The sequence below is a fragment of the Scomber japonicus genome, chromosome 13 (genome assembly GCF_027409825.1).
Source record: "Scomber japonicus isolate fScoJap1 chromosome 13, fScoJap1.pri, whole genome shotgun sequence".
Classification (NCBI taxonomy): Eukaryota; Metazoa; Chordata; class Actinopteri; order Scombriformes; family Scombridae; genus Scomber; species Scomber japonicus.
Window position 1 is genome coordinate 7,199,287 of NC_070590.1, and position 14,362 is coordinate 7,213,648.

Genomic DNA, 14,362 nt, shown 5'->3' on the forward strand with positions numbered 1-14,362 from the left:
CCTGTGAAAACATCATCATTACACAATGTTTAATCCCTGTCTGTAATCGACAGTTTAATCTGGAATAATTACAGGCATTTCATTGTGTTTGATTGTGGTCTCAGAGGAGATGAAACTGTGATCTGGCTTTGCAGCAGAGCGTGAAACTTCACTTCTGATTAGAGTGCAAGCAGAACTTATGACCTCTTTAGTGAGCCTTAATGAGGCTCTCAGACCGAACCTAATGATTATTTTTGGAGCAAGCTGAGAGAATATCGGAGTCGGGAGAAGGTGCGGTGCGGCCTCCTGTTGAGAAAGGAGACAACTCCTAGAAGCAACAAGCCCCCGGGGAGAGTTTTCTTTCATTTATCAGGCGAGTAATCCGTGATAATTTTCACATAAATGCTTGTTCTGATAGTCTCTAAATTTAGCTGAATGGTGCTGGGTAATTGGCATTAGCGGTGATAGCCACCATAGCAGAACACATAAAACACATGAAAAGCACTCACATAAATGCAAAGCAATCAGTGGGAAACGATGCAACAGTATGTGAGTGACAAATTACCCCAAGTAAGTAGCAGAAATAAGAGTTTTTCCAGAAATGCAAAGACTGCGGAGAATCTAAAAATAATTGTCTTAAGGACGTTTTAAGCGGCAGTCAAACCACAACATGTCATTCACTTGTCCGTTTGAGCTAGATGGAGCAAGACGTTGTGACTACTTGCAATTACAGTTGTTCAATTAAAAGTTATTTAAGAGGGTAAATAAAGGGGTAATAGCATAGACTGTATAAAAGAAATGGATGTAGCATCCATGACGTCACCCACTGGTTTGTGGACTGCTTCTCGGAAGCCAATTGTTTCGAAATCTAGGCAGCGCCATCTTGAAAATTTCAGGTGCATGCTGGGGAAAAAAACCCACGGATTCTACTTATATGGGCATGAGGCGGAGTCATGGGCGGGAGTATGGGTGGAGCCAACAGCAGAGCGGGGAGGTTACTATGGTTGCGAGGGCTGGATCTTGAGGACATTAGTCAATCAACCTGTCAATCACGACGTCGCCACGCCCCAATGCATACCCTGCTTTATCATCAAATATAAAATCAGGGAGGCCAAAACTTCACAAATGAACATCATACTGCATTGAAGAAGGCTTTAAACTAGCGATTGAGACCATAAACACATTTTGAAAACGTTTACTGAGGTTAGAAATCAAGTGAGAAGTTGGTGAATTCTCCATTGACTTGTATAGAGACGGAAGTCCTTTTGAACACAAAACGGTCGCCCCCTGGTGGCCTTTTGCTAGAATGCAGTTCTAAGTTACTTCCGCGTTGGCCTCATTCCAGAGGACCGGAACTCCCCGCCTGGGTAATAGTTGACTGGATATGAAAAAAGTGTGCAATCTACTATATCCCTTCAAATGATTTGCAGCGATTCCATTAGGATAAACCTTTGAAGAAATGAATTAGTACCAGTGCAGCATGTAGTGGGTCTGACTTTAATTTGCTTCCTGTGTGAGACCAACAATTAAAGGCATGGCAAAAGCACTAATTTACTCCCTCTGTGTTTGTACAGAGGAGAAAAAACAGCTAATAATATGTCTAGAGCTAACTAATTGACAGCTTGGGTTTCATTTTTTGAATTTGTACACAAACAACACAATTGTAATTTATTATTTCTTGGTAGAAAGCTGTTTATTCATCCACAGAGTAGTTAAATGTGCACGGTCTCAGTCAGTCAAGTAAGTAAGAGCAGTTTTGTTTTTTGACCTCTGTATAAGCTCAGTGATATTAAACCTGGACCTAAATGTGATGAAAAGACTCCAGAAAGCTGCACCCAACTATTGAGTGAAATTGGACCAACACATTTTTCATCTCTGGTGTTGATCTTCATATCCTACTCTCAGACATTTCCCCAAAATGTCAAGTTATTTCTCTGACACCCCCTTTTGCCCCCCATGGCCGTAATATTTCCTTAATCCTAACCATAGTTTAGTAGCCCAACATTAACCATACTGTATGTGTAGATGTGCAAACACTAAGAACATTTTCATTCATTTATTGCATTTTTTTTTTATTTAGCAACTGAATGTGTTTGAGGAACAAAACAAAAAAATGATTTTGTGCATTTTATCACATAATAATTAATTCAGTAATTCTAAAGCAATGAATGAATCATAACAATGAAAATGATAATTAATTCAGGGTTAATGCTGTCAGAAGCCACACTTAAAATTGTGACGACAAAGCAATTATCTTTAGAGAAATTAAATAAAAAATCCAATTAGGAAAATGAGGTGATGAATCACTGCTGAGACCATTATGTGTCATTTACTTCCAAATTCTTGATACCGTATTTCTACTGTTCATGTGTATATGGTATTTTCAACACGTATTTCTAAGCAACAGCATTTCCTCATGTTTATCTCTGCAGAACAGACAGCTCACAAACATTTTCTAAATTCAGACAGCTAACAGCAGAGCTTTTACTGTTTTTTTGGTGTGTACGTTTGTGGGAAGTCTTTCAGTAAAAAGATCTTTGATAAAACAGCATTGCATCATTGATTTTTTTTCTTCATTTATTTATTTATTTTACACCCCTTCTCCCTGCAAAGATCGAACGATTTGAATCATCCTCTGGATGCAGCAATCTGGTCACTAGTTGTTGTCTTGCTCTGGAAGACAAATTTGTAAGATGGATTTATCAGGAATTATGTCTACAGTTGGCAGATTTCTCCTTTAATTGAAGTGATTGAAGGGAAGGAGCTATCCAATACATAACAACAGCAGACAGACTGTTGATTTGTTTTATGGGCCTATTCCATGTGCTGTATGTGTCTTGTGACAATTATTATGCTACTGTTTCATTACACTCATCAGGCCCTGGGCTTTCTCCCCTCTGAATGCCTAATTACGCATTCTCATGCTAATAATCACAACTCTATCTTCGTATTCTGCTTAATTAGGCCATGTTTAAAAAAGAAAAAAATCATGAAAAACAAGTTGTGTCACAACAAAGCACCATCAGTGTCTGCACACAGGCGGCAGTCAGTGATTTATTCCAGTCAGATATGAAAAGACTGAAATTGGTATCAACACCATGTTTGGAGCATGGGGTGCAACAATAAAAGTCACAGCGCATTGTGTAGCTGAGCGTACAGTAGACGCCAATAAAGGGTGGCATATGCATGGCAGACATGATGACTGTTCCCATCTGTCTGCAGAGATCTGACTCATTTAGTTCATTTAGAGTCTTCAATTCAGACTACTTCAGAGATCCAGAGTGTTTTCAGCCTTGACTGAGTGAAATGTCACACAGAGACCGTCATGATGTAAAACAGTATGAAGTCAATTTGTCAGAATTTCTGTGTCTGTTAATCTGTAAATTTAAGTATGAAATCAACAGGTTTTCAATTACTGTAGACTTTCTCAGCATCAGCTGTGGACTCTACAGCACACTGCAGCAACAGAAAATATCATTATCAGATTATGAGTATCATTCATAACACATATTAAAGTGCAAATGTGTTTTATTTTTCCATTAGATGAAAGTATTTGTAGGAAATAAAACGATTGTTGCATGCCGGTATTTCTCAAACTTTTCTGGGCTGGTACACCTTTTTTCTTTTAGTTGCTCACTTGTTAGTCTAACTTTGGTGCAGAAATAGATCTGTAACTCTTGAATGCATGGCTGCAAATTGTAATGCAGACATTCATGGTCCTCAGAGGATGAACTGAATCCTAATAATTTGGTAAGCTTTAAGAATATTTGCATTTCAGTGTCAGTATTAAGCTGTATTGTGGAAAAAATATGTGTGTGTCTCCTCCATTACCAACCCTACCTTTAAGACGGACCGTCTGGCTTTATTATTGCACACAACTTAACAAGCTTAGTTGTGTTGTTTCCCTTTAATTGTACAGTAGACACACACTGTTTGTCTTGCATGGTATCACTACTGCTTTTTCTTGGAAGGTCGATATCTGCTGAACTTTTAAAGAATGACCTATTAAAAAACATATTTACATGTGATTATTCATAACCTTTTCACACATCTGGCAAGTGTATAACATTAGTCAAAACTGAAGTTCAATGGCAAGAGCAGGTATTAAACAATTACAAAGTTTAGTTCCTAAAAAATAAATGAGATGAGTTTGAGGCATTAGATAAGAAGAAAGATAGATGTGAGTCCGATAGATGGATAATCACACAGCCTTAGCTTTAAATAAGCTGCTTTTGTAGAATTTACTCATATTAGATTTCAGGACTTTAATGAAAGGATTAAATCAACCTTAAGGTCTGCTGTCAGACACAAATTATAGGATTCAATTTCTTTTTTACAAAATAACAAGCGAGCCATTTCGTCAGTTGAGTTTTAGATACGTGTCCATCTTTAATTGATGCAGTATGTGTGCTTTATATTGGCTGGAAAGCACTGATTGGGCTCTGACATGTTGAGAGACATGAGAGCTTTAATAGCTTTTATACAACAAATCTTAATTTATGTCTCCTCTTGTGTGTCCACTTGTGACACTGAGCAGGCCGAAGCTGGGCTCACAGCATGGTGATAAGAGGAAAAGGTCTTTGCAAGTGAATCGCATCGCTGCTAAGCTGGTACATTAGGTCAGTCAGTTAATGTTGTTTACATTGATGCCGTTTTGCACTGACATACCCTCACTGGTGGTGCTCCCCGAATCATGAAATAGATTTTTAGCCTTTTTCTCATGTGGATCTATTCACAACACTGAGAAAACCACAAAAAGGCCTCGGTATGAAATATATGTATTCTTGAATGCTCAGACTTCTCCTTGGACTCTTTAAAGCTGATAAAAAGGACTGTCAGAGAATTGAAATCACTTATAGTTATGCTGTGATTGACTGATAATGGTTAAAGTACAATTTTCTTTCTATATTGTGTTTAAAGGTGTAGTAAGCGATAATAATACAATAAATGTTTTGTCAAAATCACGAATCTCTCCTCACTATCCACTAGCTGTCCGGAGGGACTGACAGAGACCCGACGGATACCCGGCGTAGGGACTGACGGAGACACGGCGGAGGAGCGGAGAGTGAAAGCAGACGCTGATCTGCTGGACAGGTGAGTAACATCAGCTCTGCTTCACATAAACTGTTACGTTACCTGCTGACATTCAGCTCACTGTCTAGTTAGTCAGGATGTTGTTGTTGTGATGTTATCTGTAAAGTAGCAGAGTTGTTACTACAGCTGTTTGACGCGCTGCACGTTAGCTTCGCAGCTAACGTTAGCAGCGTGCTAACGTAACCTACAGCGTAGCTGCTACAGTCTATGAGCTGCTGTGTAAAACTGTTTACAGTCATGAATACATATAAACACAGGTTTGCTATCACAATAATCTCACATGAGATTGAGACGCGGACTGGTGTTAGCCAGGCTGGCCACCGGTACTATCAGAGCAATAAATGCTGCTATCAAACTAAAGCTAACTTACCGTCCCGCAGCAGACGCTTCAGACTCGCCATGTTGGTCAGTTTGCGCAGTGGTTACGACCGTTACCATGACAATGCGCGTCCATGAACTTCTTGGAGCCCCAGAAGGAGCACGAAAGTGTTACATCACAAATCGTCATTTTTGCATTTCTCTTCATTATTAGATTAAAAAACGCTTCAATTAATGGTCTTTTGAAGTTCTGATAAGTGCCTCTGATCCCGTTGGATGAAGACAGAATAGCTGTTCCGCCTGTTTTCACTCTTTATGCTGGACTAGGCTAACTATGGAAAGGTGAACTTTATCAACAGTAAATTCACAGGTCGACACAGCACTGACAATATTGATATGCAAAACCATCACAAATGGTAAAAGGAATGTCAATTAAAGTGCAGATGTATGATTAATCAACATACTATAATATATACTGTACCTTGCTGGCGCCAGGCAGTAGGTGCAGCTTAACATAGGGGTCTGAAAGCCCATTGTGGTCCATCGGCTTGAGCCCCTGGCGAAGAAACAAAGAGAATCAGTCAGAAATTATGAAAACATAAAGTTTGATTCATTTTTCTTCTATAAATATACCCAAATATGGTTCCTGCAACAAGAATCACCTCCACAATACAGGATGTGTGTAATTTACAGGGAATATCCTTAAGTCTAACCTTCCACTGGCAGCCTTTAGAGGCAGTCCTGTTAAATACCCCCCTAATGAGGTCAGGGGGTCATGCAAAATCTGCCTGTGAGTTTCAATATTGGGTGAAAAGTTGACTATTTGTTGTGAGCGTTGTGAAAAAGGAAAAAGCTCATGGAGTGTCAAATAGAAAGAGTTCATGCTTTGGGGAATATGATGTGCTCAGTACATTTATAGAATGTGGTATGAGAAATTTAGCTTGATATTGATGTGAGATGTGAGAGAAATGGTAATAGAGTCATAAAAACATTCAAATTCAATACAGGGGGGACCATGAAAGTGAAAATCAAATAAAAAAAAAGTAAAAAACACATATTGATGCAGAGGCCAGGAGCTCCCTCAAACTATATATACTATTATATAGTTTTACCTTGTTCCTCAAAATATCTTCCTTTAGGGCTACTTTTTTATTCTTTGTTCTGTTTTATTGCCAAGTTTTATTGTTTTATTCAATTTAAATTCCAGACATTTTAATATTTGTTAATATATTTTCTCTGTGTAGCATTGATAGGGCTACTACTGCATTATATAAGGAGATAAAACTGAACCTCAGGCCTTTATTAAAATCTGGAAATCTGTTATCCTACCCTGGATCAAAGTGCTTAGGGTTGTAAAACCACCCAACAAATCTTTTAAGACTATTAATTTGAGTTCAACATGCTCTCATGAACCATGGTTTTGATCAAAGGGTAATTTTGACTTGGGTATCGTCACAATAACCAATAATCACCTTCAGGAGAACTGGACTAAAGTGTTGGACCGTGTCTGATTGACAACTCTGCAGACATTGTTATTCTTAAAAATAATAATAAAAATTGACACATGTGGAAAGCGGAGCAGATGGACCCAAATGCAGAGATCACAAACAGGGCTGAAGAATATGTCTTTATATAAAGTTTGGGTCGCAGGCAAAGTGTAAAACTGAGCAAAACCGATATGAACAAACCAAGCAAAACAAACTGAACAAAAACAAGCTTAACGAAAACAGGCCGAAATCAATAAGAGACACAACAAAAAAGACTTAAATACACAAGGGATGATTACAAACAGGACACAGGTGAAACACATAAGGGAAATCAACTAAGGCGGGGAAACACAGGAAGTAAAAATAACAGAAAAGGATAAAATAAAACAGTAACTAAAACAAACTGAAATGTTAGACAAGATGTGACAAAAAAAATAGCATAAAGACATTGTTAACATGAGAACCAAATGTAACTCGATGTAGCTGCCACTCTATTTATATTACATTTATGTTTTCACACATATGGAAGAAGACCTAACATGCTTTTTGTGATTTACTGTCATTTATATACTGATATGATGTTGGATGTTTATGTTAAACATGGTCATAGTTTCAAAACGTGATGTCAACGTATGTAAAAAAAAAAAAAAAAAAAAGCAAAGTCAAAGAAAGTCAAAATTCAGGGCTTCAGGCTGCTCAATTGTCCTGTACTTCCGCAGCGAACTGACATCTGATTGTTCATGCATTCATAAGGTTGTTCCATGAGCTTGTTCACACCATCCATTCACATATTTTGGATCCATTTTGGGCTCTGCATTCTAGCAAAAGGCCACCAGGGGGCGACCGTTTTGGTGTCAAAAGGACTTCCGGCTCCATACAAGTCAATGGAGAATTCACCACACTTGATTTCTAACCTCAGTAAACGTTTTCAAAATGTGTTTATGGTCTCAATCACTAGTTTAAAGCCTTCTTCAATGCAGTATGATGATCATTTGTGAAATTTTGGCCTCCCTGATTTTATATTTGACGATAAAGCAGGGTATGCATTAGGGCGTGGCTACGTCCTGATTGACAGGTTGATTGACCAATGTCCTCGAGATCCAGCCCTCACAACCAATCGCAACCTCCACGCTCCGCCCATGGCCCCGCCTCATGCCCATATAAGTAGAATCCGTGTTTTTATTTTTCCCAGCATGCACCTGAAATTTTCAAGATGGCGCTGCCTAGATTCCAAACTATTGGCTTCCAAGCAGCAGTCCACAAACCAATGGGTGACGTCATGGATGTTACGTCCATTTCTTTTATACAGTCTATGGAGCCACCGTTAGCTTCAAGTGGACTCATCGGTAGGAGGGCCTTAAAAAGACACATCATGGCCTGCAAAAAGGGCTAATTTAAGATAAATAAGGAGTTATTTTTACTGTAAATCATGTAAAGAAATTTAAGTAGAGTCCCAGAATAAAAATATAGACCTGGAAATGTGCATCTAATGTCCTCTTTATGTTTTATTTTGCAGTGGACATTGTTATGTGGACATGACACTAATGAAAAGCAGCTCAGCATGTCACATATGTTCATGAGCTCCATAAAATGTGATAATATGAAAATATCAGGAGCAGGTGAACAGATTTAAGAACAAAAAGAGGTTTAGCATTCCTTCGAAGAATAAATCAATGAGACCCACAGAAGGAACAGGATGTAAAGGTTACTCATACTAAGACCAAATAAAGCAACATGTGGGTGCCTTCTGAGTAAAGTGAAAGGAACTAAAGGGGGTTTGCAGAGAATAAACAGAATTGCGGCTCAATCAAAATATCTACCCATGAAGCACAGACTGCACTTACAGGTTTTGTTTGTCTTTCTTTGACTTCATGCAGTGTCAACATTATTCAGGTTGCCTACTCCTTTTGAGTTAAAAGCTTAAATTGGATCAGAGTCCATGAATGAGTAGTTTTTGCCATTATTCTATCAATGCTGTAACGGTGAGCAACACTCTCAGAAAATGTCAACTTTTGAGGAAACAAAAAAATTAGCTTTGCCTCTTTCTTTATGAACAGGGGCTTTAATTGTTTCCTCTCCTTTAATCCCTCACATACTGTTCATATTATGACTCATAATTAATCTCTACACCAAGTCACATTCATAAATTCTCCCATCAGTCATTAATAAATGGTAAAAAACTGTATTCTATTTATTTATAGAAAAAAAAGACTTTTACAATCACTATTTTATGGTCCAGGAGAAGACTTTATAGAATAAGAAGAATACAACAACATGTCTGAATGGTGATCTTTTGTAATAAACCCAGGTCAGCTGCACAAACATGAACCATAATAATGTTTATTGGGTGTTTTTACAGCTCTCAAATCTAAAAATTGGATCAAATTGGATCTTGAACAGTATGTTAGGGTTAAGTCGACAAAAAAACACACAACAGATAACACTCAATATATATCAGAAAGAAGCTATAATGAGCAGCCACTATACAGAACATATAGGGGAGACTGCGTGAGTGTGAATGAGGGGGGGGACGCCAGCGGATGTAGAGCGTAAATATGTACACTTAGACAGAATAGGCCGAATATGTAAAAGAGGAAGTGAACAGAAGGAAGGTGGGAGGGTGGGATGGGCTAATCTGAACGCATAAAGGATCACACAACAAGTCCTCCCCAATTAAATAAAATATGTTGTGGGTCTATGCACTAATTGAGTGTTCTTTGGAAGAAAAATAAACATATTTAACACAAATTATTATTCAAAGCAGGAAATTGTTTTTATGTATTAAACATACCTGGAAGAGATATTTGATGTTTGGAGACCTTTGTTGTCACAGTTACAATAATAATCACATTATTAGGTTAGAGAATAGTTGTGGTCATGGTTCTGCTGCATAATTAATATGGACATTAGAGGGCTTCTGTCACTTGAATGCACGCATACATAGTTTTGGGGCGCTTGCTGAAACGAATAATTCTGTCGTTTTTCTAACTCGTATTATGTATTAATGCATGGAGTAAAGGATAATAAGGCTTAAAAAGCCACGGCTTCATTATCTCACAATACAAAGCTTTCATTTCTCATCTGGCAAATAATTAAAATTCCAAATCTCTGAAAACAGGCATCACGAAGAAGAGGAAAAATTCTTTATTATCAGCATACAGTAGCTCTGCTATGTTAATTGTTCCATGTCTTTGAGTTTCTTTCTTTAATGGATCAAAAAGGGAAAAACAAAACAAATATGACATCTATACACCCACAATTATCAGGCTTAATAGAGGAGCTCGGCTCAAAGCCTGGCACTCAGCAGGAATTACTGGCAGAAAAATGACACACTCAACTGTGTCTCTAATAAGGGAACACTACTGCTTTAGATCCTGTCTGCATAAAACAGGACCAAAGTGACACTAATGTTTTTAAGTTGACTCTCATAAACATGTCCACATTTCGATAGCACCTATGCCATGTCAGATATACTTAGCATCTCAAGGACACCGAGAGTCCAGAGTGAAGAGACTACATTATGAAAACAGCCACTGAAGTCAGTTCAAGAGGGTATATTGAATAGATGAGTCATACTTTCTTTGGGATTTTTTTGATTTAATTTAAGTCTGTCACAAAGACAAGTATGTCTGCATATTGTGAAGTAAACCATGACTTTAACATGACTGGACCTGTTTATGCTCTGATTGGACAGGACATCTCATCTCCTTCCAGGATTGTGTTGTCCCTCATATAGCATTGTGTTATATAACAATTGTTTTGTATGAGCTTATTGTGAAAAATGACATTAGCTAGCTATACTGATGAAGCCAGTATGAGATGTCTTAGATTCTACTAATTTTACTACCTTCACTGATCCATGATGTCACCTGTTTAAGAGGTTTAGCAGCTTAAAGGACAGGAGCATGTTAGGAGGTTACCATTATTATACATCAGCAGAGGTAACAATGGCTGCATATCGAGCACCTTAATTAAACACCAACTTAATGCGCCACCAGCAGAGCATCAAACACACCGACCCATCAGGAGCCTACAGGCACATTCACGGATATAAAATTGAATGGAAAAATGCCCAGTGTATTCATCTAAAATGCCACAGGCAAAATAGAAAGGAGAGGCAAAAGAAGTTTTAAAAGGTAATAAAGTCTTTTTTGTTTAGTTCAGCATAGTCGTAAACCTGAAGTAAGGTCTGCTTTGCCTTTTTTATGACAATTTCAGTCACTAAACTTATTGAAATGCATTAAAAACTGTTTTAGGAGCACAATGGGGCAGTATTGAGAACAAAAGAAATTGGACCCAGGCCAGATTGTGGAGGACTTTGCAGAGTGCCAAGCTCACAGAATGCCATTCAATTTGGTGATAACGACACTCACTGAGTTGGATAGGGCAGTTTTATGTGTGTTGACACGGCTGTTTGTGCTGCATGGTGTATGAGCACAAGTATAAAGGTGGTTGCCACTGACATGCCTGCCACTGACTCCACATTATTCCTCTGATCTACAGGTAGCAGTGGTATGCTAATACTCCTTTTCCACTGAGCTGGAGCTGGTGCTGGTTTGGAGCAAGAGCCTGAATAAGCACCGGTTCTTTGCTTTTCCACCGCCAAAGCTCCAGCCCGGAGCCTCAGAACAGGAGCCAGAGCAAGCACCAACTCTTTGCTGGTCTAAAGCAAGAACTGATTACGTCAGCAGACTGGGGGCGGGACTAACGTTTATTAGCTGGCTAGCGGGGCTAACGTTTATTATCATTTTTTTGCCAGAGCTGTCGTCTTCTTTTTCTTCTTCTTCATTTCCTGCAGGCTAGATGCCTTGCGCCATGTTGCTGCCTCTCACTGGTGAATCATGGAAGTGCTACGTTATACAGTGACATTATCACGTGGCTCCTTGCCGGTGGAAAAGCAACGGGTTCGTAAAATATGCTTGGATTAGCACCAACTGAGCACTGGCTCTAGCACTAGCTCCGAACCAGCACTGGCTCCAGCTCGGTGGAAAGGGGGTATAAGAGAAGCAGAAATGCAGCAGCAGAGGTAATGAAGGTGACAAGCTAGTAAAGTGGATATTGATGATGCAGGTTTCAAACTTTTTTTGTTAGGCATAAACTGTGCATATACAAGAAAACTCCACAAGGCACCTGTTGGCAAAAGGTGATACTTGATGAGCACATTAAATCAAACTTAAACAGTAAAAGTGGGGACATGGAGACATTCTCAATGGAAATCCAGCCCATTTGTACCAGCTAATGTGGCATTAGCTACAGTATAGTGATTAGCTGTAATTGCTGGTGAGCATTATTTAGTTATGAAGAATCATTGCCAGCAAAAGTTAATCTGCATCTTTTCCTCAGCTCACAGACAGTTTTCTCTTGCTATAGCACACATTTTAGTCAAGAAGTCAGCTATGCAGGAGAAATAAACTTTAGATGGGAGATAGTAGTCAATAAACTACATTTACATTTATCACTTAAATGAGTGAAAAAGACTGCATGAAATTACCAGATTTTTTTTGGTATTGCAAAAAGGATTTTATGCCAACTTAATGAATAGATGGTTTTGGTATTAAATCACACCCACAAGTCCCCATCTTTCTTTTATGATCATTAAATATGTATTAAAATACCGCCAAAGGATTTTATTTGTTTGTGTCATGAGAAAGCTGTGGGAAAATTATGACTTTTCTGCCAGAGATAAAAGAAAAATGAGCCACGTCTATTGAAATTTGTTTTGATAGCCGAGTCGTGAGTTGCCAGAGGGTTGAATCGAGCTGCTTGAAATTCATATCTCATTTTGAGAGTTTCGAATGTTGTCATTTTGTCCATGAAACATTATGTTGCGTGGCACATTACAAACACAAACTGAGACAAGGAAACAACAGACCTGCCTCTGAAACACAGAGTTTGATGCTATTTTATATATAAAAAAAATGCTGAGTAGGCCTAATGATTACAACCTTATTGCAAACTTTAATGCATGCTCTCCTATGTCTCCCTGCTGTCTTGCTCACTGTAAAGCTTAAAAGAAAAGTGATAAAAAGCTGAGAGGCAGAGGGAACCTGGCGTCTACAGTGCCATATAAAAAATAAGGCAATACAACACAGTCAACATTCACTTTGCAACCCCAATATCTTCGTCAGTCGTGACCCTTTCTCCTCAATCTTGCTGCTTATTTTCTCCTCTCTTATCCAAGGAGCAGCCTTTGTGAACTAAACAAGGGAAATATTCAGCTATATATAACATGCTGGAGCTAAAATACTAACACTTTGAACTGTTTTTTCCTCTATCTACTAAAAAAAAAAAAGGAATATCAACAGGCTCAAAGCTTAACATGCCTCTAATACTATAACCCTCCTTGCTCATTGATTTTCATTATCTGCTATTATACCCACCTCTGGGTGCTGAAATGTTACATTTCTAGCTGATGTTTAGCCGTTAGAATGTGTTTTCCTCACAACGAAATTATTGAGACGGCACCATGTGAGTTGATTGGAGAGGTTAATGTGCTTCCTTCATCTACCTCTATTGTTGCCTTGAGCAAACACCTGAGCTATCATCTAAGTGGAGGCTCATTGTGCGGGGTTGGATTGGGATGAACACACAGATGCGTCATGCTGCTGATTGCATGAGCACACTGTGAATACTCGGTTGATCATAATTACTGAGGGCTGGAGAAAAATGACCACTGGGAAAGGCAGATGGGTAACATGCATCAGCGTGTCCACACACACCTCCCGACTCACACACACTCATTCATCGAAGCTCTTTTGAATGACAGTCTTTACATGCTGTGAAATGATGTTGAGCTCTCTTTCTTTTGGGAATTATGAGCTTCCTTGTTGCCTTTCAGGGGAAGTGAGGGGGGGTAGGGGGGGTTTGGCATGTGTGGTGGCGTTGGGCAGCAAAATAAGCAGAAAAAGAAGATGTGCACTGAAGCCATAATTAAACTGAATCTACTTAAAATAAACTGCTGAAGATCATTTAGTTTGAGAAATGTTTGTACTAACAGCTCAAACATGCTTCTAAGTCTATTTATAACTACTACTAGTACTTACAAGAGTTTTTTCTACAGGTTTTGAAGTGACTGACTGATACTTTATTTCATTTCTGTACTAAATGGTTACATCAAGCTTCAGATGCACAGCAGTAGGCGATCGTATCACAGTTTATAATGCACAGCTTCCAGTCTGAGATTTGATATAAATTGCCTGTTTGAAGCCTGTTGATATTTCAAACTGTTTCATTCACTTCAGTCCAAAATTATGTTTTCAGACACACTGTTTATATGGTTAAAAGATAGTTTGGTTTATTAAACTTAATATGTTCATAGTTCTGGCCACCAATATTGTTGATAATAATACTGCTGTGCTCACAAATGTTTTGGGATGCAACATCGTAAAATTAAGTTGTAAATATACGTCACAGTTTACAGATCGACTTATTGATTCATCCATGACCAGATGAACTTGCTGAAATTGAACAGATTACTAGAATGC

General features: G+C 38.5%; 1 protein-coding gene across 1 annotated transcript in view; it reads right to left on the reverse strand.

Moving 5' to 3' along the window:
* The window catches only part of doc2b (double C2-like domains, beta), a 133,930-nt gene that overhangs the window by 35,432 nt on the left and 84,136 nt on the right, over positions 1-14,362 (reverse strand). The window contains exon 3 of the mRNA XM_053332323.1: positions 5,873-5,947. Within this exon, the coding sequence (XP_053188298.1) occupies positions 5,873-5,947 (75 nt within the window). The remainder of the gene's footprint in view (positions 1-5,872; positions 5,948-14,362) is intronic.